This window comes from Amphibalanus amphitrite, unplaced genomic scaffold (genome assembly GCF_019059575.1).
Source record: "Amphibalanus amphitrite isolate SeventyFive unplaced genomic scaffold, NRLGWU_Aamphi_draft 000494F_arrow, whole genome shotgun sequence".
Lineage (NCBI taxonomy): Eukaryota > Metazoa > Arthropoda > Thecostraca > Balanomorpha > Balanidae > Amphibalanus > Amphibalanus amphitrite.
The window spans coordinates 22175-43596 of NW_024881988.1; the positions used below are offsets into that span (position 1 = coordinate 22175).

The 21422-nt window shown below is 46.6% G+C and overlaps 2 protein-coding genes across 2 annotated transcripts in view; one reads left to right on the top strand and one right to left on the bottom strand.

Moving 5' to 3' along the window:
* Window positions 1-21422, bottom strand: part of LOC122392634 (tolloid-like protein 2) — a 61724-nt gene that overhangs the window by 4610 nt on the left and 35692 nt on the right. Inside the window, exons 5-19 of the mRNA XM_043387716.1 lie at window positions 17698-17804; window positions 17054-17177; window positions 16611-16682; window positions 16067-16213; window positions 7797-7919; window positions 7201-7346; window positions 6309-6397; window positions 5654-5760; window positions 4512-4634; window positions 3892-4061; window positions 3249-3435; window positions 2748-2877; window positions 2314-2437; window positions 2037-2134; window positions 1571-1686 (exon numbers count right to left, since the gene is read on the bottom strand). Coding sequence (XP_043243651.1) covers window positions 1571-1686; window positions 2037-2134; window positions 2314-2437; window positions 2748-2877; window positions 3249-3435; window positions 3892-4061; window positions 4512-4634; window positions 5654-5760; window positions 6309-6397; window positions 7201-7346; window positions 7797-7919; window positions 16067-16213; window positions 16611-16682; window positions 17054-17177; window positions 17698-17804 — 1863 coding nt within the window. The remainder of the gene's footprint in view (window positions 1-1570; window positions 1687-2036; window positions 2135-2313; window positions 2438-2747; window positions 2878-3248; window positions 3436-3891; window positions 4062-4511; window positions 4635-5653; window positions 5761-6308; window positions 6398-7200; window positions 7347-7796; window positions 7920-16066; window positions 16214-16610; window positions 16683-17053; window positions 17178-17697; window positions 17805-21422) is intronic.
* Window positions 9601-15596, top strand: LOC122392635 (sphingolipid delta(4)-desaturase DES1-like). The gene is made up of 7 exons (XM_043387717.1): window positions 9601-9732; window positions 11074-11253; window positions 11647-11786; window positions 13472-13685; window positions 14156-14312; window positions 14711-14843; window positions 15210-15596. The coding sequence occupies exons 1-7, from the start codon at window positions 9648-9650 to the stop codon at window positions 15285-15287; spliced, it is 987 nt and encodes a 328-aa protein (XP_043243652.1). The 5' UTR covers window positions 9601-9647; the 3' UTR covers window positions 15288-15596.

Here is a 21422-nt window from a genome sequence, read left to right on the forward strand (position 1 = left end):
AAAGCTATGCTGAATAATTATGCTTTGCTGCAAATGAAAAAAATGTGTCCGACTACATGATTATTTGTAGGGAGAAAAGTGAAAGACGCCTCTTTTGGACGAAAGCCACTCTAATCACTTTCAAACACCGAATTACAAGTAACGTTGACAGTTGACCCAATGAACATAAAAATACACAGCACCCGTGACCCTTGTTTATGCCCATGAGGTCATGTCAGGTCACGAAGGGTATCTAGCAGGTTTTAGCAAATAACTTTGGATAGAGGTATGTTAGAGCGATGAAAACGCCTTAGAGTTGCTCCACGATACGGATCGGCTGATACGCAGCATGACCCTATCCGGTCAGGTCAAGACCTTGGCCTGAGGTTATTTTTTCAATTTGACCTTTCAAGGTCAAATTATACTTCATTCGATGCGTCTTGACGAGAGGAACACGATGCAGGTAAAGTTTAGCTCGTGTAAGGCTTGAGTCAAAAGTTAGTGCAAAAAAACTGTCCGCAAAAATCGTCCATTTTGGCAGTTTTTGCCACCTGCACTAGAACGTTGACGTTAGATCAAATATGCAGGGAGAAATATTCAAAGAGAGCGTTAAGTGGGCTATCAAATGCGCTTTTTCTCGGCGCTGTAGCTCTCTTGGTTCCCGAGTTATGTGTCGGCTTCTTAAAATTGTTGACATTTGGCCTGAAAATCTGCAACATTTGGCCTTCAATGACCTCTGGTGACCTGACCTTGACCTGAGCAAAAAGTGACTGAAGTAGTTCCGTCATTTTGTTTGTCACTCTTTCGCACACTGCCTGCCGCGTATCGCTGCGTGGCCCAGGAGGAGTTAGAAGGGGAAGGGTGTTCAAACACCCCCCCCCCCCCAGCAGGGCGTGGAAATCCAGGACCCCCAGCGGGATGCGGGTTAAGAAGGAGAAGGACAGTGTAGTGTAGGATTCAATGTCATCATATGGAAGCTCTAACGCCAGTCACTTTGAATTTTTAATCCAATGAAGCAGGCTATGTTAAAGTTCTACGAACTGTCACAATTCCAAATATGTATGTAGTCGAACACATTGTTTATTTTATCTGCACTAAAATGTAATTATTCAGCAGAGCTTCAAGTAACTATAATTTTATGATTAAATTTCATGTCATTTATATTAATTTGCTGGTCATTTATTTTAAATAGCATGTCAGTTGTTTTAAGTTGAATGTCACGTGTTTTAACCCGCCTGTCAATTGTTTTAATTAAGAAATCAACTGTTTTAAATTGGACTTCATTTGTCTTAAAATGCATCGAAAATGGTGTAGAAGGTGACACATTAGGCCAAGGAAGGTGATACGAAGGTTAACGACTAACGTACATAGCGTGTGTTTCCACGGACTAGCAAAAGTAAAGTCAACCATACAAATTTCCCTAGCTACCAAACACATTTTTAAACATATTCATAGGTCATTTGTTGCTAATATTACATAAACAGACACATAACCATGCGCTGCAGAATGCAGTCACCATGCCCTGTCCAGGTCTTCGACCAGTGACCACTACCTGAGCTGCGGATGCCTGTTCTGTCTAACATAACGTTACCTGTACTGTGTGTGCCAATGAATCCCTTCCGCTGCACGCTGGCATCCGATGTGAAGGTCATGTACATCTCATTTCGGGAGGCGATCACTGGGTGGGGCGTCTTGGCGCCGCAGAACCTGGCAATGACACAGAAAGACAGTGAGATAGACCCTGGCAGTGACAGTCAATGGCAATGAGACAAAACCTTACAGACAATCGGTTATAATGAGACAGAAACTGACAGTTGCCGTGGATACATGAACAAGAAAATGCACATTACCCGGTGAGAGCAGATAAAAGAGATAATCTGACAAGACTAGACAAAAAAATGAAGATCGCACACCAAACATATCATAGAATGATACGCGTCAATAACCCTGCCCCTCCTTCACTGAGTGAACGCATACAAACACGGTGCAAAAAGGGCTCGTTCAGCCCTCTTTCTGTATGAGGTGCTCTCTCCCAGCTCAGAGTAGATGTTACTCACGTGCCCAGTACGGTAGAGTTCTCGGAGTCGCCGTCGTAGACTGTCACGTGGTCATAGGTACACTCCTGGTGATGCTCCAGGTCAAACTCGTTGAACACCTGACCGGAAAACAGAAATGACGTCATTCGGTGACAACTTTTTTGAAACAAGTCAGCTTTTAGGCTCCCTTTGAGGCTTTCGAGCTGCGATTCTTTTCCAGTTTTTTTTTCTTCGCATTTTTGGTCGAACTACGAAAAAATAATATTTCCACACTGCACTGGTATGATCCAGTACGTACCAGTCTGATCCGGTGTCCGGGGGTGGTACTGAAATGCCACACGCAGTCCTTCTTGCTCGGATATGTCTCCGGATACTCCGGACTGGATACCTCGCCAGACGGCGTGTCGATTTCGTGCTTACACCTGGCGGCGAAAAGGAGAACTAATAATTACAGATGTCGTCACCTATCCAGAGTCAGGCTTGGGTCAGGCATTGTAGAGCAGATTGGATAATGGATACCACAAAAAACGTCTAGCACATGAAACCAATTGAATAGCGAACCATCTACAACTTCATCACTTCAGGTCATTCGTCATCTTCCTCTTAGCTGTTTCTCAGTTTCATCAGCATATCCTTCAAAAGCCCTTCAAATCAATGCAGCTACAGCCACACAACATAACATACACACCAATAAACAGCCACCGCCGTAAAGCACGGTTCACGCCGACTCACCCGCCCTCCTTGCAGTCCTTGCCGTTCTCGTGCAGCATAAAGCCGTTGTCACATGCGCACATGAACGAGCCGATTGTGTTGATACAGCGGTGCTGGCAGCCTCCGTTGTCGTCCCAGCATTCGTCCTTATCTGTGGAGGGAACAGAGCTTTAGTAAGCTGGGAGACTAAAAGATGTAGTGTGAACGGGCTTTGGTAGAAATGCAAGTAGATGTAATGGGGGATTAATGGGCGACTTTGAAGTGGGAGTGATGCATTGCTAATCGCATTCATGCAAGATTATTCTACATTCACAAGCCTTTGAAGATAACTTTATACAAAAGTAAATCAAGTTCATGTAATCATAATAACTAGTTGTGCAGCTTTTGTTTCTTGAACATTATAAGGCCTTCTACAAAACATTGATAAGAATTTCAAGCAAGAGGGAACATCACTTATTTTTCTCCTCTCTTCCTTCCCTTCCCTTTCCCCTCACTGCCCTCCCGGCTCCCACCCTCTCATACCAGTAATGAAAACTCCGGCGAATCCCGTCTTCTCCACGGAGCTGTCAGTGAGGAAGGTCAGCTGCAGTTTGTTTGTCTCGCTGGAGATGGCTGGGGGAATGTTACTACCGCAGAACGTGCCGTGTGGACGCAGCTTACCGCCAGGGAGGACGCTGGACACCTCCAGACGGTCGTAGTCGCACTCTTGCTATAAACGACAAAGGGGATACATTTAGAGGGTGCTTGGTGCGTACTCTGCGTAGCTTCGTTCGGTTATAACCTAGTTACAGCAATTCAAACATTGATGTCGTCTTTCATAGCAAGTTTCTTGCTTTACATTTCCTACTGAAAACGCATTTATGGGTTACAAAACAGCGATGTTGGGACAAGTTGAGCATCTAAATTGTAATGAACGAAACGGAGATTCCTTTGCTATTCCCGTCAAAAATGCGTACTCGACGACATGCTCATAAACTTACACAAGCAGCAAAAGCTGAAGGGTGGAGATTACTAGAAGTGAAGGGTGAGTGTACAAATGAAGTATGACTGACAAGAGAAGCCTTAGCCAGCAATCTGACATCAAACCTCGCCATGTTTGTTGACATCATGACACCTATTTCATCCCATGTCCAACTAATTCCTACCACGTCGACCAACAACTCACGTGACTGACGTTGCTACCCTCCAGGTCAAAGTGCGTCAGGTTGAGTGTGATCCGGTGGTTGGGGGCGGCAATCAGCTCCCAGATGCAGTACTTGTTCCGTGGGTAGAGGTCAGGGAAGGAGGGCGATGTCACCGTGCCGTTGTCAGCTTCGATCGTACCGCCGCACGCCTCTGTGGGAGGGAGGGTTGAAAAAGGTCTGAGGTTGCAGTGCTCATACACTAAATCTCTGTTCGAAGGAAACGGTGTAGTAGGGTTACATTGTGCACAGACTAAAATAGATGACAGTGTCAAATGCACTACACAGTTTGAATCTGACCTTTGACTTTTCGAAATTGTCATTAAACAGGTGAATTATAAGTTCGTGAGCTACGAATGAACAAGTGGCTACTGTAAGCTTGTGACGTAAGAAATTGAGTTTGCATATAAGTGAGTCAAGAATGTACAAAAAAAAAAATGAAAGCCAGACTTCACTTACAGACTCAATGCGTCCTTATATGTCAAGTAACTTACACAGGGAATCTAGTTGCTTCCTGTGCTGTACAATTGCATTATGTCAAATGACTATCAAGCATCTGACTACCCAGTCTTCTGCACTACATACTCATCAAAGTTTGTCATACCTTCGCAGCGTTTTCCATCCGAGTGGAGCTCGTACCCGATGCGGCACGAGCAGCGGAAACTGCCGCGCGTGTTGACGCAGTTGTGCTCACAGCCGTGGTTCGGGCCCGAACACTCGTCCAGCTCTGTGGAAAATGCGGGAGCGGTGTCAAAGCCCTGTGGTCGGTGGTCGGTATTGCATTGATGAGATGATAGACGGATCCTTTTTCCACTTCTGCAATATGCACGATAATCCTCCAGACCCTTGCAAAAAAGTTTACGAGCGAACTGTCATCCCATACAAACCTGGAGTTTGCATCTGCCTATCCCGTTTTGCCCTTTCCACCCCATTCTGACCCATCATGGCCCTGTTCATGAACCCTGCGGCCGCTGCGGCCGGCCGCAGGCTCTAAGCTCCGCCTATTTTTGAAACGTCATCACCCACTCGACCGCAATCAGCGTTCCATGAACACGTCTGCTGCCGAAATAGTTTCCGATAATTGCGCGCTTGAGACGATTACTAATCAATAGTTTCCACGCGCTTCTTTTATCTGTGTATTCCATTCCTGTGATGAATTGGGCGTTTCTCAAGGCCGTCTGGTGTTTCTGTATTTTTGTAAGTGGGTCACATAAATGATTTGGTATTTTTTCATTAAATCGTAGCACAAATAACTTAAGTCTAAAATTAAATCTCATATTAAAGCATTAATCTAATTTTTAGGTATCATGGCATGCAAAACCGGACGGAATGAATTTGTTTACAACATCGTCTCCATGGCAACACAGCCTTCACTTTGACTTCAGTGCGCCAAGTTCAATGCAATTACTTTCTTGCGGCTCGGCGGTCGCTGGATTGCGGCCGCAGAGATCGCAGCGGCCGCAGCAAGGTGACGTCATACATTCGTCATACTACATGAGCCCCGCCCCTTTTTGTGACGTAACAACCCGGCTGGCCGCAGCGACCGCCGGGGTTCATGAACAGGGCCCATGTCCCACGCCTTCCAGCCCTATCTCGACCCATTTTCACATCCCGGCACGTCTCAATCCATCATATCCCGTTGCCACCCCATCGCCATTCCATCCCATCCCATTGTGTCTCATCCCATCCCACTTCATCCACCCCATCCCATTCCTTACCATCCTACTCATCCCATCTCGTCCTCACCTGTCATAAAGTGCGCCGCGAATCCCGGCTTGGGGACACTGCCATCCGACACAAACCGTACCCACAGGTGGTTACCAGAACTAGTAATCGCCTCGGGTACCTGGTAACTGCGGGGGATAAAACAAATGACGTCACTGGAGGCAAAATGGCGGCACGGCGGAGCGAGACTTGTGTTATCGGGTTACGAATCGTTGGCTTGTTTAAAACGGCGATATTTTTTTGGTATGAAAATTTATTTGCCCTCTTGGTGTTTGTTTCTAGATTTGTGTGCGCATGTTAGCATACACATTACACATGCATAGACCTCTGTATACCGGTATACAGAGGTCTATGACACATGCCATATCGAAATATATGTCTATTAGCGATATTATCAACGCGTGTATATTTAAAGTTTGGAAGCTCTGAACAGCCCAAAATGTTTCAGTAGTCCTTGGTTATCATATTCCTACATCCTCTTGTCTTTCTTATGTTGATCGCAAGCTCGTCACAACCGCATACAAAGGCACAAATAAACAGTAAATGTGTACCAACAGCAGAATGAACCACGAACAAACTTCTAAGTGAACGATGAAATTCTAACAAAGAACGAATAACGATCGACCAAACAGCAGAACCAGAGAGAAGTCGTGGGCATTTAGAGATGCAGTCTTACCCGCAGTATTTGCCCACGAGCGGTGAGTCGCTCGTTGGTCCGTTTCGCACCTCCACATAATCGTACAGGCAGGTGTCATGGTTTTCCACCTGTGTGGGGACAATAGGCGCTGTCAGAGGGTGTAAAGGTTGGTGTTAGGTATGTCAGAGACAGTACACATTCAGTATGTAGAGTTGACATTAAGATTCCATAGTTCGATTTCTTCTAGTGAGTAGTGATAATCTGGTGATAATTTAAGGAGGAATGCAAGTCTTATTCAATGGAAGATTTGATTGAACCACGGCATGGTAACTGACAATATTTATAGTCTTTTTTTTTGCCAATCAACATATCACGAATGCCCTATGAACGGCCTACGAAATCTGAATAAAATCTGCATGCATTCATGAACAATAGCACGGACGAGCTCATAACCATGCAAGCGTCGGAAAAACGTCAGTTCTGACTATAATACAGGACACTCGGTTAAATAATACCACAGACAGAGACTCAAAACATGCATCAAGCAACGCGGTTTTCGGTCATTATGTAGATTGCAGCATCACAGCATGAACCACCAACTCTAATAAGCAAGGCTTACTTGGAATCCACTTCATTGCAAACATCCACGCAAAAACTCATCAGATATTCGCAAAAAGTCAGAGAGATCACTCATTCAGTCTCTGTCACCGTTAACCAAATGACACCCATCCCGCATAAAAACCTATTCATTCCATGCTTTTCTACAAACTCTACGGTTTCCACACTTTCATCAGTTTCCCACCTACCGTTCTGCGAGCATCCACCTCGAAGGCAATGCACTCATCACTAAACAAGCAAACTCCGTGCACTTCTCAACTTTCAACTCCCACACTTTCATCAGTCTTCCACCTACCGTTATGCGGGCACCCACCTCAAAGGCGGTAAACTCGAAGGCCACCTGATGTCCCTCCTCGACTGTGATCAGCCACACGCAGTCCTGGTTTGGCCGGTAGTAGTCCGGATAGTTGGGGGACTCGAGAACGCCCTCACGGAGCTTCAGCTCGCCGCCGCATACGGCTGAAAAAAAAATGACGACATAGGGTCAGATTATCAAAAAAAAAGTTGAACTCCATGACTGGTAGATATTTGTGACGAAACAATTCAATACTATGAAGCAAGGTTGATAAGAGTGTTGCCGTTTTGTTCACAAAGAGTCAATGAGCGGAATCATCAACAGAAAGAACAAACATGGATAAAAGTGTTCCACCACTCACAGACTTAGGGGCTAGAGCCTTGAGCAAATAATTAGATATTCACAACGGTAGAGGCTATTTGATTGCCACGGACACTCAACACCTGCCAGTTGAAAAGAGCCTTAAAAAAAAACGATAAAAGCCAGCAATTACATACAATACAATTAGACACCTACAACCGTAACGCACACAATCACTGTATAGTTTGCAGAGAATCTCTGTCGTTCTGCCCACCTATCTGTGATTAGACAATACCACACAATTTCCACCATACCTGTATAGTTGGCGGTGAACCCCTGTCGCTCTGCCGACCTCTCCGTGACTACATAGGTGACCAGCAGACGGCGGCCGGTAGAGACGACCAGTTCAGGGACGGAGCCCGAGCCGCAGAATCGACCTGAGGGGGTAAGAGTTGGGTGGTCAGGTCAGAGAGGGTCGAATTAGGGAGTGGGGAGGGTCTAACAGGCACATCACTCTGGATGCATGGTGCAGTCCTAAGGATTTAGAAGGGGAGAAGGACTAGCACGAATAAGAACGCATGCAGATGGAAAAGGCGAGCTGCACCATATCTTATAAACAAGAATGCAGAGCATTTAAAGAAATCGAGTAACGTAAATTGAAAATAGAACAGCGGATTAGCAATGACAAAAGCAATCACAGCACAAAATAAATATACGACGACAGTAGCAATAATATCCAACATTGACCCAGCATAGACACTGGACAGCCATTGTGTTACAGCGACCAGCTGACTGACAGCGCTGAAAGCGATGCGCTTTGAATGAACAACTTTGATCCACATGTGCTACACCTGAGGTCATTAACGCTAAATTACTGACGATTGATTCAATTGTACAGGCATGATACCTATACAAGTAACAGCCAGAAGGAAGTACGACGTTGGTACGACGCATATCGTCAAGTTATTCAATCTACTGAAAATTAGAAACATTGAACGGCTATTCTTCGGCAATGGAGTCGTTCGGAAGGTTTATTCTTCTACCGCTAGATGGCAGGACTATTAGCGCCTGCAGGTAGACTGTGCCGCAGAGCTTACAACCTTGCCGCTAGGTGGCAGGCAGTGACGGCGCCTGAAGGTATGCTGTACCGCATTGCCTATAGGCTTATTGCGTATGTTTCTCGACAGCCATCGGCTAGTCAGGGGGATGGCATAATGGCTCATGTTTGGTGTCATGAACAATAGCTCTTAAAATGATGAATTATCAAGCGAAAAACGTAATGAGTGGGCTTCGACACGGTACTGCAAGGAAATAAGAGATAAAAAACAAGCACACATTGTACGAAATAAATAGGTGGAAACGTGCGAATACCTTACCTACTTTTTTAAACAAAACACGCCTTTGCTTCGACATAGTAACTTTATAGAATGAGCGAATGATGAAAAAAGTTGTGTAACTGCTTTCAAAACATCTCGGTCTTTTCTCTCGCTCGTTGTATAACCGCTCTCTGCCGTTGTATAACCCTGCTCCCACTGCCGTCTGCTCGTCCACACAGCTGTTTCTCTTTGACCGGCTGTGTACGGCCTAATGCGCCTCTAATGGTAGTCACAGAGGTGATAAAGGGCCACTCGGACCGAGCCTGGCTGTGTGTCAGTACGGTGAGCGCGGCGGTGGGTGACTCGGGTCGAAGGGAACGGGATGAGGCGTACACGGTGAGAGTATGATGATCAGTCTTTAGGAGGTGGTAGGTAAAGAGATAAGAGAAGCCGTGCTCCAAATGAGTAAGAGAATCGTACGCACTGCGCATTTGTTGGCTATTCTTCAATTGATTACTGGAATATATAATAGTGAAAAAGGATTACGCTTTTCCTGCGCCGTGGATTGTTACAATACAACTGCTAACTTTTTCATTTCCATCACAAAATATAGTCCGCTGACCAAAAAAAAAACTAACTGAAAAGATAGATTTGAAGACAACGTCTAACCTGGAGGTAAAAAGCAGCGTTGTGATAATATCGTATCATCACCATTTAGCTGTCCGTGTCCCACCTCAAAATTTTTACCATACCCCCCCCCCCCCCCAGAATATTCTCACAAACATTTTACATTCCAGCTGTATAAGCCACAGCGGCAGCCCTCGTTTGGAGGACCACCACGGCGCCACCATGGGTCAGTCGGTGTCTCTGACGGACTTCGACTGGCAGCTGGACAGCGACGAACCGCACGCCGTCCGACGCAGAGAGATCCTCAGTGAGTGTCGGAGATTCAGTGAGAGATTTTAAGTTTCTAGACAAATTTAGAGAATAAATTCTAACATATCCAGAAACTAGACTCTCTAGAAGTAGAATCTTCTATAAGCTAGGACGGTGAACACTGGACGGCCAATATGGTTGGCCTGAATGGACTGTTAAAGAACTATCTGCCAAGCAACGTAACACATGATCGCATTTTTCGAGGGCTTGATTTACGTTCCTTGCGCATTCCATTTCCATATCAACGACAATACGACTCTTCGGTAAAAAAGAAAGAAAAAATTATGCAACGGAAAATGACGCGAAAATTTCATCAGATAATATCTATTAGCTTTAACCCGGCAGTTGCTGGGGTATTTCGCCACCCACCGTTTGCTGGGGGGGGGGGGGGGGGGCGTTAAACGCCCCCAGCCGATAACTCGAGAACCAATAGGCGCAGCGAAACGCACGAGGCGGCAAACGAAAGAACGCGACGAGACGCTTCAGATGAGTACTTTAAAGTTGAATTTTGAGGTCACATGTCAGGTCAAGGTCAGGTCAAACACCTGAAATCGGGCTTTCAGTAGCATGGAATTCAGGACTTCGCAATGGGCGCCTCTCGTCATAAACTCTGTCAAAACGGTGCACAATCCATCATATATGGCCTACAAGAGTGTCAGCTCCATATAGGGGTCAGTCAAGCATAGGTCAGGGTCAAGGTCAGGTCAACCGGGCAGGCACATATCCCCGAAAATCAAAACTGATATTCGCAGCCTGTGACATGTGTTTTATAGGTAATTTGGGGCGTAGAACACGATGGTGACATTGATGTTACCATATGTGTACGTGTTTGGCTAAAAAAGTTCAATTTAAGAAATGCATGTATCATGGTCGTGAAGTAGTCACGAGAAATTGCCAAGATTCAGTTCAAGATTTTGGAAAATGCGGAACGATAATCAACAATCGAAGATAGCCATTTGATTGTTCATGGTATTGGCAGTCTAATGGCGTTTACGGCATGTCTGTATGTCTATTCTGTGATTTTATATGATTTTTTGAACATATGCCGTTTTTGGTCGAAAACTCAGAAATCATGACGTCACTAAAACCTCGATATCTAAAAAAAAATTCCGACTGATTTTTTTGAATCTTTGTCACAATAAACTTCAATCAATTCCCTACAGGTACCCAAAATTTGCGCGCCGTTTTTATGCTATGGCCCGGCGAAAAAAGTGGGGGCGTTTAACGCCCCCCCCCCCCCCCCCCCCAGCAACTCGCGGGTTAACCATTGTTACATTGCGCTTAAAAATGTCAGCGCCGTTCAAGCGTAGAAACCCTTTCTGACTCTGCCTCCCCGCAGAGAAACACCCCGAGATCAAGTCACTGATGGCCAAGACGGACTACAAGATGGTGGTGATGACGTACGTGTGCGTCATCGCCCAGCTGGTCACCGCCTACATGGTCAAGGACTCCAGCTGGTTCAACGTGGTGTTGCTCGCCTACACGTTCGGCGGCTGCATGACGCACCTGCTCTGGTCCAGTAAGGAGGAAATGAGAGTTTCGACGGCGATTTAGATGGGCGATTTTATTATGAAAGTAGTCAAATTATGTCTTATGTCCCTATAATAAGACCTAGAATGTGTTTTACTCGGACAGTGTGCTTATTTCGGAATGATAGCAGACTAACTAACTTTCGTGCTAACTCGCTTGAAATGTTACCGACTTCTTAGCTTATCCTTCGTGTCGGTTAAATTTATTGTCCCATTCAAGTTTTTTTCTCATCCACCACCTGTGCGCGAGGCATCCCACTGGACCTTATTTAGTCCCTCATTGACCCATTAGTCTTCCAAAACCTTGTTAGTCCCACAGTGATCATTTTTACTACCTCACTGACCCTTTTCAGTCCCCCACTGACCCTTTTTCTCGCACCCAGTCGTGCACGAGGCGTCTCACCGCACCCTGTTCGGCCGGAGTCGCCCGATGGCCAACACTCTGACCGCCATGGTGGCCAACACCCCCGTGGGATTTCCCATGGCCGTCACCTTCAAACGCTACCACATGCTCCACCATAGGGTGAGTGAGAGAGAACGATGAACGTATGTTGTCCAACAAACAGAGATGGTAGAACATCAGAAGAAAAATGGCAAAGCAACAAATATTTCTGTTAAGTATTTATTACTTATAATTCCATGAGCTTCCACGAGCTTCCGTGAGCTCGAGCTCGTAATGCTTCCATGAGCTCGAAGTTGGTATCATTATTATTATTTTCACCCTTGATAAATTATTTAGACAGAATTTCAAAATAAACCTAAAGGAAGTTGAATGACTTGAATATACACTTCCAAAATGTGTAAGCATTGCTAACCCGCGCCCTGCTGGGGGGGGGGGGTGTTTGAACACCCCCCTTTGTGGGTTTTCGCGAATATCTCAAAAACGGCGGCGCGGAGCGCCGCCGTTTTTGGTACACCTTATCATACATCAATTCTACACAAGTTGTGAAAATTTCAGACCAAGGTCATTCAAGGTCAGGTCACCAGGTCACTTGAAGTGACCTCACCTCATAAAAAGTTTCAATGTCTGTCAAAGCTACACCGAGTGACCGATCGCTTTGAAACTTTCAGCGATTGCTAAGAGCAATAGCATGTACAAAATGTATATCTCAGAATTTTGATATCGATGACCTAAGGTCAGGTCAATTTTGCGACCTCCCCATTATAAGTCAATGGGAGAAAATTGAAATGCGCCTCTTTTTGACGAAGGACATTATAAACACTCCCAAACACTGAATTACAAGTGGTTTAGACACACTGAACATGAAAATGGTGTCCGTGACCCCTGTTTATGCCCTGAGGTCATCTTAGGTCACGAATGGTATCTAACAGTTTTTCGCAAATAACTTTTGATAGAGGCATGCTAGAGCGATGAAAACGCCTTAGATGTGTTCAGCTCGACGATACGGATCGACTGATATGCAACATGACCCTTTCCGGTCAGGTCATGACCTTGACCTGAGGTCAAATTTTCAAGTTGACCTTTCAAGGTCAAGTTATAGTTCATTCGACGCGTCTTGACGAGAGGAACACGATGCCGGTAAAAGTAAGCTCGTACAAGGCTTGGGTCAAAAGATATTGCAGAAAAACTGTTTCCGAAAAAATCGGCTATTTTTGCAGTTTTTGCCCCCTGCAGGCAAAACCGTTGACGTTAGGTCAAATCTGAGGGAATTTCCAGAAAGGGCGTTAATAGGGCTATCGAATGCGCTTTTCCGCGGCGCTGTAGCTCTATTGGTTCCCGAGTTATGCGCTGGCTTCTTGGAAATTGTCGACATTCGACCTGGAAATCGGCGAAATTTTGCCTTCAATGACCTCTGGTGACCTGACCTTTGACCTGACCAAAAAATTGACCGAAGTGATTTCTTCATTATTTTTGACGCTCTTTCGAACGCCGCCTTCGGCGTATCGCTACGTGGCCCAGGAGCCGAGTTAGAAGGGGGGGTGTTTGAACACCCCCCCCCCCCAGCAGGGCGTGGAAATCCAGGACCCCCAGCCGGGCGCGGGTTAAGATGTGTGAGTTATTACCAGTTTCCGCAGCAATGTGTCTCCCTCCAGGCACTCACTAACTTAATCTCCCTAATTCCTCTCTGCAGTACGCGCAAGGTTCATCTACGTAGGCAATAAGCACTACAGTAACCCCATTCACCCAAAGGACAATTACCACAGCTCCACGTAACATGACCTTTCTCTCCCCATTGCTCTATTCAGTACCAGGGCGATGGGCGCTACGACGTCGACCTGCCGACCTACTTCGAGGCCAAGATGTTCTCCACCACTCTGGGGAAGGTGCTGTTCTGCATCCTTCAGCCGGTCTGCTACTACGTCAGACCCCTGTTCATGCTGCCCATGACGCCCACACTGCTGGAAGTCGTCAACGTCCTTCAGATTCTGGCCGTAAACTACGCCGTGGCACACTACTGGGGTAGGGGAAAATTGATAGTTTTGTGGGGGAAATTGAAAGTGGGGGAGGGAAAATGGGTCATGGGGCAGGAAAAAGGATCGTAGGGGTAGCGGATAAGAGGCATGTGGGGAAGGGGAGAAGTGTGGTCGTGTGGTTAGGGGAAACAGACTATAGGGGGGTGACAAAGAAGTACCGAGACAAGGGAAACGAATCGTGCGGTAGATGAAACGGAAAATGGGGCATGGCGATGGACGATGGAGTACGAAGAACGGGTAAAACGGCTATGACAAACTAAGTGGATAATGGGAAAATGATCACTGTTATGAGATTAGACTAAAAGAGACAAATCGAGACATGAACAAGATCGATGATAAGGTACGATGGTTTGCAGCTAAGTCAAGATGACTGGATTTGTTGAATTTGTAGTGTTCCTTCCTTACTCTCTGACCAGAGGAGTCTCAGACCTAGCGACCTCTGACCTACACCCCCAGGTGCCAAGGCGTTCTTCTACCTTCTGGGCGGTTCGCTGATGACTCTCGGTTTCCACCCTCTGGGCGCACATTTTATCGCCGACCACTACCTCTACGAGAAGGGCAGCGAGACGTATTCCTACTACGGATGGCTCAACATGTTCGTCTTCAACGGAGGGTGCGTGGGGTATTACACTACACAATAGGTGCACCACATCGAGATGTGAAGATATTTACTTTGTTTAGGGTAGCATGTTACTCGATATGGTGAGGTGTTTTGTAGTCGAGAAATGGACCATACGATCTTTGATATAATCTAATGACAGCCATTTTAAAATTTGGGAAAATGACAAAATAATTTCGATAGACCATCCTTTAAACTTCAATGATGTTTTTACCTCATGTAGCTTGCTACTGTCTGTCAAGTTTTCAAATACCCGCGGGCTGGCACGGGGCCCCCTGTAACCATTTTTTTTTTTTGCTGGGCTTTTGGTTCATACTCCCATCCGTGAGAATTTTAACCCTAAGAAAGTGTCGAAAATACTTTCTTAAAACCGCCCTTCTGCCTTCTTTCAGCTACCACAACGAGCACCACGACTTTCCATCTGTGCCCGGCTCCTACCTTCCGGAGGTGAAGAAGATGGCGCCCGAGTTCTACACCAACTACATCCACGACAGCTGGTGGACCTCCATGATCAAATTCATCAAGGTCAGAAGAGAAAAAATGGCATGGGGATGTCTGATGATAACGATATTATGTTGAAAAGTTGCAATGCGCATTTGTCGTTTGCCTCGTGTGAGGGCGCAACGTCAATGTAACTTGCAGTAGCATGTCGACCTGCATTGGAAATAATAAAACCATTAACTAATCTAATTAAAACACGAAGATGCTGATTTAAATTGTTGGTATCCGATACATGTGACCAGTGCGTAAATGCCCAATGGCTAATACCCTGTATTCCTCAAATCGCAGTTAAGCTGCTAAATTTTTGGGCGGTTGACATGGTATGATAATACAAGCTCGATAAACGTTCCTAAATTTAGCTGACATTTATCATACTTTTATTTGTTTCAGGACAAGGATATGGGCATGTACTCGCGAAGGGTCCGTGAGATCCCCAGCGCCCTCAAAACCAACAGCAAGGACTCGTAGTGGACCAAGACGCAGTGATGTCGAAATGCAAGAAAACGTGGGAAGAGCAGAGTCATCTTTACCAGCATCAATGCCGCTTTGAAGACACCGTGGTATATGACAATGCATTGCATCCTGACAACAATACTCAGACATGGATCATGATGTAGACTGTTGGAACTGAGCATAGTGTATAGTTGTATATAGGTGATGCTTACATAAGTCTGTGAATGCATGCAAAATAAATGCAACCAAGGCAGCGAACAGATGTAAAGTACTACCAGGTGATTCCTCGGAACAACATTTAAATAAAACGTTTCGATTATATTATTCCGTGTTTCACACACAAAAAAAAAATTAAGATAAATCATTACAGGTGGGAAAAATATGTGAGCTATACCATGCTACGCGGAAATTATCACACGCAAAGACGGCTAAATAATACAGGACGGGCCTCAGGTCGAGCTAGCCTAGCAGAAAGCTATGCTATCTCACCTAGCAGTGACCAGGCCAGTATCCAGAATAACTCACCTAGTGGCGCGCTGTGGTGCCAGTATCACTCACCTCGAGAGTTAGTAACTCACCTAACAGTGCGCAGTGGCGCCAGTTTATCTTACCTCAGGAGTTGGAAGAAACTCACTCAGAAGGGCGCTGTGGTGCCCGTAACTCCTCTCTCGAGTTAGTAACTCACCTAATAGCGCGCTATGGTGCCAGTATAACTCACCTCTGGTGTAGCTCACCTGAAGCTAGTAACTCCTCTCCAGAGTTAGAAACTCCTATCTGTAGAGTTGGTAACTCACCCAGCAGTGCGCTGTGGTGCCAGTAGCCGTCGCGGACCTCCAGGTAGTCGGTCTCACAGCCGTCACTGCTGTGGATGTCCAGGTCACTGATGTTGAGCACGATACGCTCGCCGTGGGTGGCAGTGATACGCCACTCGCAGGAGTGACCTGGGGAGAGGTCAGGTCAGGTCAGTTAGTTGAAATATCCAATACACACGGCCACAGTGTATTCAAGATAAAATACAGTTTCCACGAACTTTATAAATCCTAGTCATTTTTGCTCGAGACCTAATCAAATTCAAGAGTTACACAAAAACACATGTTCACTCTTGTATGTTTTAAATCGAACTCCTGGCACTACAGAAGACTATCCACAAAAATATAGCTCAATTTAAACGATCACCCTACCGCCAATAGTTTACAGTTCCAATGTCACACGTTCCTTGTATTGAGAGTAACTGTATGAAATTCCACGATCAGGTACTCTCAATATAATACTTGACAAGATTATAATTACACAGTCACCCGTCCCCTCTCCTTGCGGCAACTGAGTTATCGCCCTCACCGTGGTTGGGCCTCAGTTGGGGCGGAGGGGCGCTGAAGGTGCCGTTACTCATTTGAAGTGTCTCTCCACAGGCTGAAACGGTAGAGAAGGCCCGTGAAGAGGGCTGGGTGAGCTCTCAGACAGGGCGGGAAGCAGATGGCAACGCGAGATAAGGCGTAAACAATAGTAGATTTGCCGGACAAGAAGTGGTGCATTTTAGCACAAAGTGTACCGACAAATTTTGTATACCCATCAAAACTTAGGGAAGATATTAATACGATTCGCTGTGAAAAAAGTTAGATAAGAAACCAATCAACATTTTAGGCGTGTGAATAAAAGTTATAGGAAGCAACAATCAACTAACGGCTGTCACACTCAGAGAATCTAGAGTTCACAGAGCCAGTCTCTTCAAAGCTTCAGTTCCCTATCCATCCGCCAGGTGGCAGTAACGCAGCCTCACTCACCGGAGCAGTTATACATTCTCATTGTCTGAGCGATATCCCCTTGGCTGAGCCTCAGTCGCTGGCCGATCTGGGGCATATTGGGTCCGTGCCGGACTCTTGGCAGAATTGTGTCCAGGTAGCTATTCTGTGGGAACATCAACAAACGGTAAATTGAAATAAAGGATACATAGGTATCTGTAAAAACCTTCTCAGTTCTCAGTCGTAACCATTGAGATGCGTAAGAAGTTACAATAGCTGATGATTGCGATCGATATTGATGTCGCATTACCATTGCTCAAAGTCTAAGCCATGACTCCAAGCTTGTAGGCCTGGATTCTAGAGACATCTAAACGAAAATTACATGCGAAAATTACGAAAAATAGATAAATGAAGCATGCGATAGCCCGCAGGCTTTAACACAAAGTAAAACATTGGCTGTTATGTACAGAACGGACATGTAGGCAGCCAACGAGGAGGCAAAATGGTAAAAATAGATAAAAACCCATTAAAATTTTATGGCAGCTCACGGTTACAACTCTCACAAATATGTAGCTGAAGTCTCATCAACCAGCACCCATTATCGATTCTCAATAAAATTGCACCTCGACTCTACAAAGAGCCAAGACATCCGACCGCTAGACCCAGCGGATGAACAGACTACAGACCTTGGAGAAGGTGTTCCTCGCGTAGTGCATGATGGACTCGTAGTCGTAAGGAAGGCCGCGGCTGTCCACGTCCTCTCCCGTCATCTTGTTGAAGTTGAAGTCCTGACCTGAGGAAGAAGGTGACGTCTTAGAAGAGGATAGACGACAGATGTGACAAGCAGGACAGATGTGTCAAGCAAAATCGACGCGTCGGAGAAGCGTTCACTGGTCTATCTAGATAAAATTCATGCCGTAATCTTAGGTCCCAATCAGGGGCGGATCCAGGAAAACTCCAAGGGGAGGGTCATGAATCGAAGTGGTGCCCCTACCTATACCCAAAATTAAAAACTCAACGGATTTCGTCCACTTCATTTTGGTGGTGCCCCCATTTTCAGTTTTTTATTTTTATTTTTTATTTTTAGTCAGTATCTTACCTCTTAGCCACAACCACATTTACCAATTGTAAGCAAGTATATATGAATGTGCTATGTGTATATATGTTGTGGACGCTGAGTACCTAATGAGTACTTACCACTACCAGGAACGTTATCAGGTAAGCAAATCGTTGTCAGTCCGACGAACTTGACCCTGGCGTCTAAAGGGTCTGTCCTTGACACTTCAGGCTTGTCAGGGGCACCAAAGTTCTTCCAGGGACACCACAAACCTGTCAGGGGCACCTACGGCCTTGTAGGGGCGCCACAGGCCCGCCAGGGGGCACCACAGGCCTGCCAGGAAGCAGGGGCACCACAGGTCTAGCAAGTATACACGACAGGCCTGTCAGGGGCACAACGGGCCTGTTGGGCCCATGAGCACCCCTAGGGGCAGGGGCACCACAGTCCTTCCAGGGGCACCGCAGGCCTGTGAGGGACACCAGCGGCCTAGCAGGGGCACCAGTCAACACAGGCCTGCCAGGGGCACCACAGACCTGCCAGGGGCACCAGAGGCCTGCCAGGGGCACCAGAGGCCTGCCAGGAGCACCACCGACCTCGCAGGGGTAACTTGGGCCTGTCAGGGCCCAGGGGCACCACGGGCCTGTCGAGAGGCACTTCAGGCTTTTCAGGGGCACCATAGTCCTCTCAGGGCGCAGGGGTAGCAGGGGCACCAGAGGCCTGCCAGGGGCACTACAGGCCTAGCAAGGGCACCACTGGTCTATCAGGGGCACCACGAGCCTGTCATAGCCAGGCATCTCAGGCTTGTCAAGGCCCGGGGGCACCACAGGTCTGTGAGGAGCACCAGCGACCTAGCACGGGCACCAGTCAACACAGGTCTGCCAGGGGCGCCACAGACCTGCCAGGGGCACCACAGACCTGCCAGGAGCACCACAGACCTGCCAGGGGCACCAGAGGCCTGCCAGGGGCACCACCGGCCTCGCAGGGGCACCTTGGGCCTGTCAGGGGCACGACGGGCCTGCCGAGGGGCACTTCAGACTTTTCAGGGGCACCAGTCCTCTCCGGGCGCAGGGGCACCAGAGGCCTGCCAGGGGCACCAGGGGCCCAGGGGCACCACAGTCCTTCCAGGGGCATAACAAGCCTGTCAGGGGCACCAGAGGCCTAGCAAGGGCACCACAGGCCTGCCATGGACACCACAGGCCTGCCAGGGGCACCACCGGCCTTGCAGGGGCGCCTCAGGCCTGTCAGGGGCACCACGTGCCTGCCGGGGACACTTCAGGCTTGTCAGGGGCGTTACAGTCCTGTCAGGGCCCAGGGGCACCAGGCCCGTGGTGTCCCTGCTAGGCCTGTGGTGCCCCTGGCGGTCCTGTGGTGCCCCTGTCAGGACTGTGATACCCCTGATAGGCCGGTGGTGCCCCTGGAAGGTCTTTGGGCCCCCGGGCCTCAAGGGGGGGGGGGCCATGACCCATGTGACCCCCCCCCCCTTGGATCCGCCCCTGGTCCCAATAAAATGTAATTGAAAATATAGTTCGTTAACTGTTTCTTTAGTAAACTGATACATTGACAGGCCTGCAAGCTTTTCGGTTTCCCATTTCGACTTGTTCAAACGGGAACAAATCATGCGACAAAACGCGCCATTGTAAGACTGTATTAATCACGGTAACCAAACATTTCCGTGACCAAGTTTCTGATCGGCTCCGCACCGCTGATTAAAAACCTTCTCCAAGTGCAGCGCAATCCAAACGTTGCCGTTTGAAATTTCCGGGTTTGAAAGAGCTGGGCAGCAGACTGGCTGGCCTGCCACAGATAGAAACAAATAAGAGCTTTCAGCAAGAGATTTGAGGTCAATCGGTTACCCTGAATGGGGGAGTTGTTCCTATGAAGGTAGAACAAACTAGTAGGATTGAATAGATCGAGGAATATAGAGGCATCCAATGTCGTTCAAGGATATGCATAGTTTCTTTGATGTTTGGGGTTCTCTTGCTTAAATGATAAATACAGTAATGTTAGCTTCTTCAAGCTGGATGCTTGTTGCCAAACATTTTATTCGGATATGCCAAGCAGATTATGCTGATTGACTCTCCCTTCAGACCTAGCGCACTTCGCTTATACATCCGAAACACACATCGTTGATCTATCTCTACGAATTTGATTTTTCTTTCATCCCACTCCACTATCAAAGTCACCTGCAAATCATCAAAGCACGCAAAGCAGCTCTGCACGGAAAGACAAAAAAAACTAGCAGGAATGATCATCACCCGATTAACCTCACGCGTTTGAATTCCAGAGAGAAGCGAGTGCGATCTATTGAAGCATGACTCATCACACACATCATCACTGTCCCGATTCGTCAGCGATATTGCCAAATATGGTGTTGATTACACGCGGTTCTCACATCTAGAAGCGACAGTATCACTAATGGAATCAGTTGCGGTCGTTAATCTTGTCATCGCCAAATGCCAGTTCAGTTTCATTTTACAGTGATGAGCTGTTATTAGGTTAGCTTCATTGAAGAGTGTCACTTAGGATTGATGTATGATGGCATGCATCAATCATACTTAGCGAAGAATGCAGTACCTGAAAGATCAGTGATCAGTGGTCACGCGTCAATACGTGTGGCTATAAGACTGGCTTCCTTTGAGTTGGACTAGTGGTTTCAGATAGGCATATTTTAGTAGATGTTGGTTATCAGTAAGCTTAGAGCTCGATTTCATCACATACCCGCAATATTCTTTAACTTTTTTTTCTCTTAAGTATGCGTAATATTGGCGTTGAATAGCTTAAGCATTTTTCATTTTATACTTCTTCAGTGAAATAGTGCATTGGTCTAAGGCTCATGCCCGATCAATGAAGCGTAAGCCGGTAGCCCAGATTCGGCCAACTCAAATAACACAAACAAGAATTGGTTGAGAACCAGCAAACACACGTCCAAACGGCAAACAAACACCCGCTGAAAGCCAACAAACACAGTGGCCAGACACCTCCCACCAATCGACAAACAAACCGGTGAGAAGCCAAGGCCGAGCGCAGATCTTGAGGCCGAGATGGATGAAGGCAATTTTAGGAGCAATAGGACTAGAATGGCTTTAATTTAAACGACAAGAAAATGTCATCTACTTATCTATTTTATTTTACCTACGGACATAATGATTCTTTGTTGTTCCATCCTGATCGGTTACGATAAAAATTAACTCACTCATATAACGGAACTTCAGTAAGGGACCGTTGTATCATCTTCAGGGCCTTTTTGGACGTAACTGTAACGTCTTCAATAGGCGATGATCAATGATCTTTTGCGACAACGTTCATAGCTCAGTATTGCAACACCAACAAATGCGCACTAGTAATCTAGAAAGA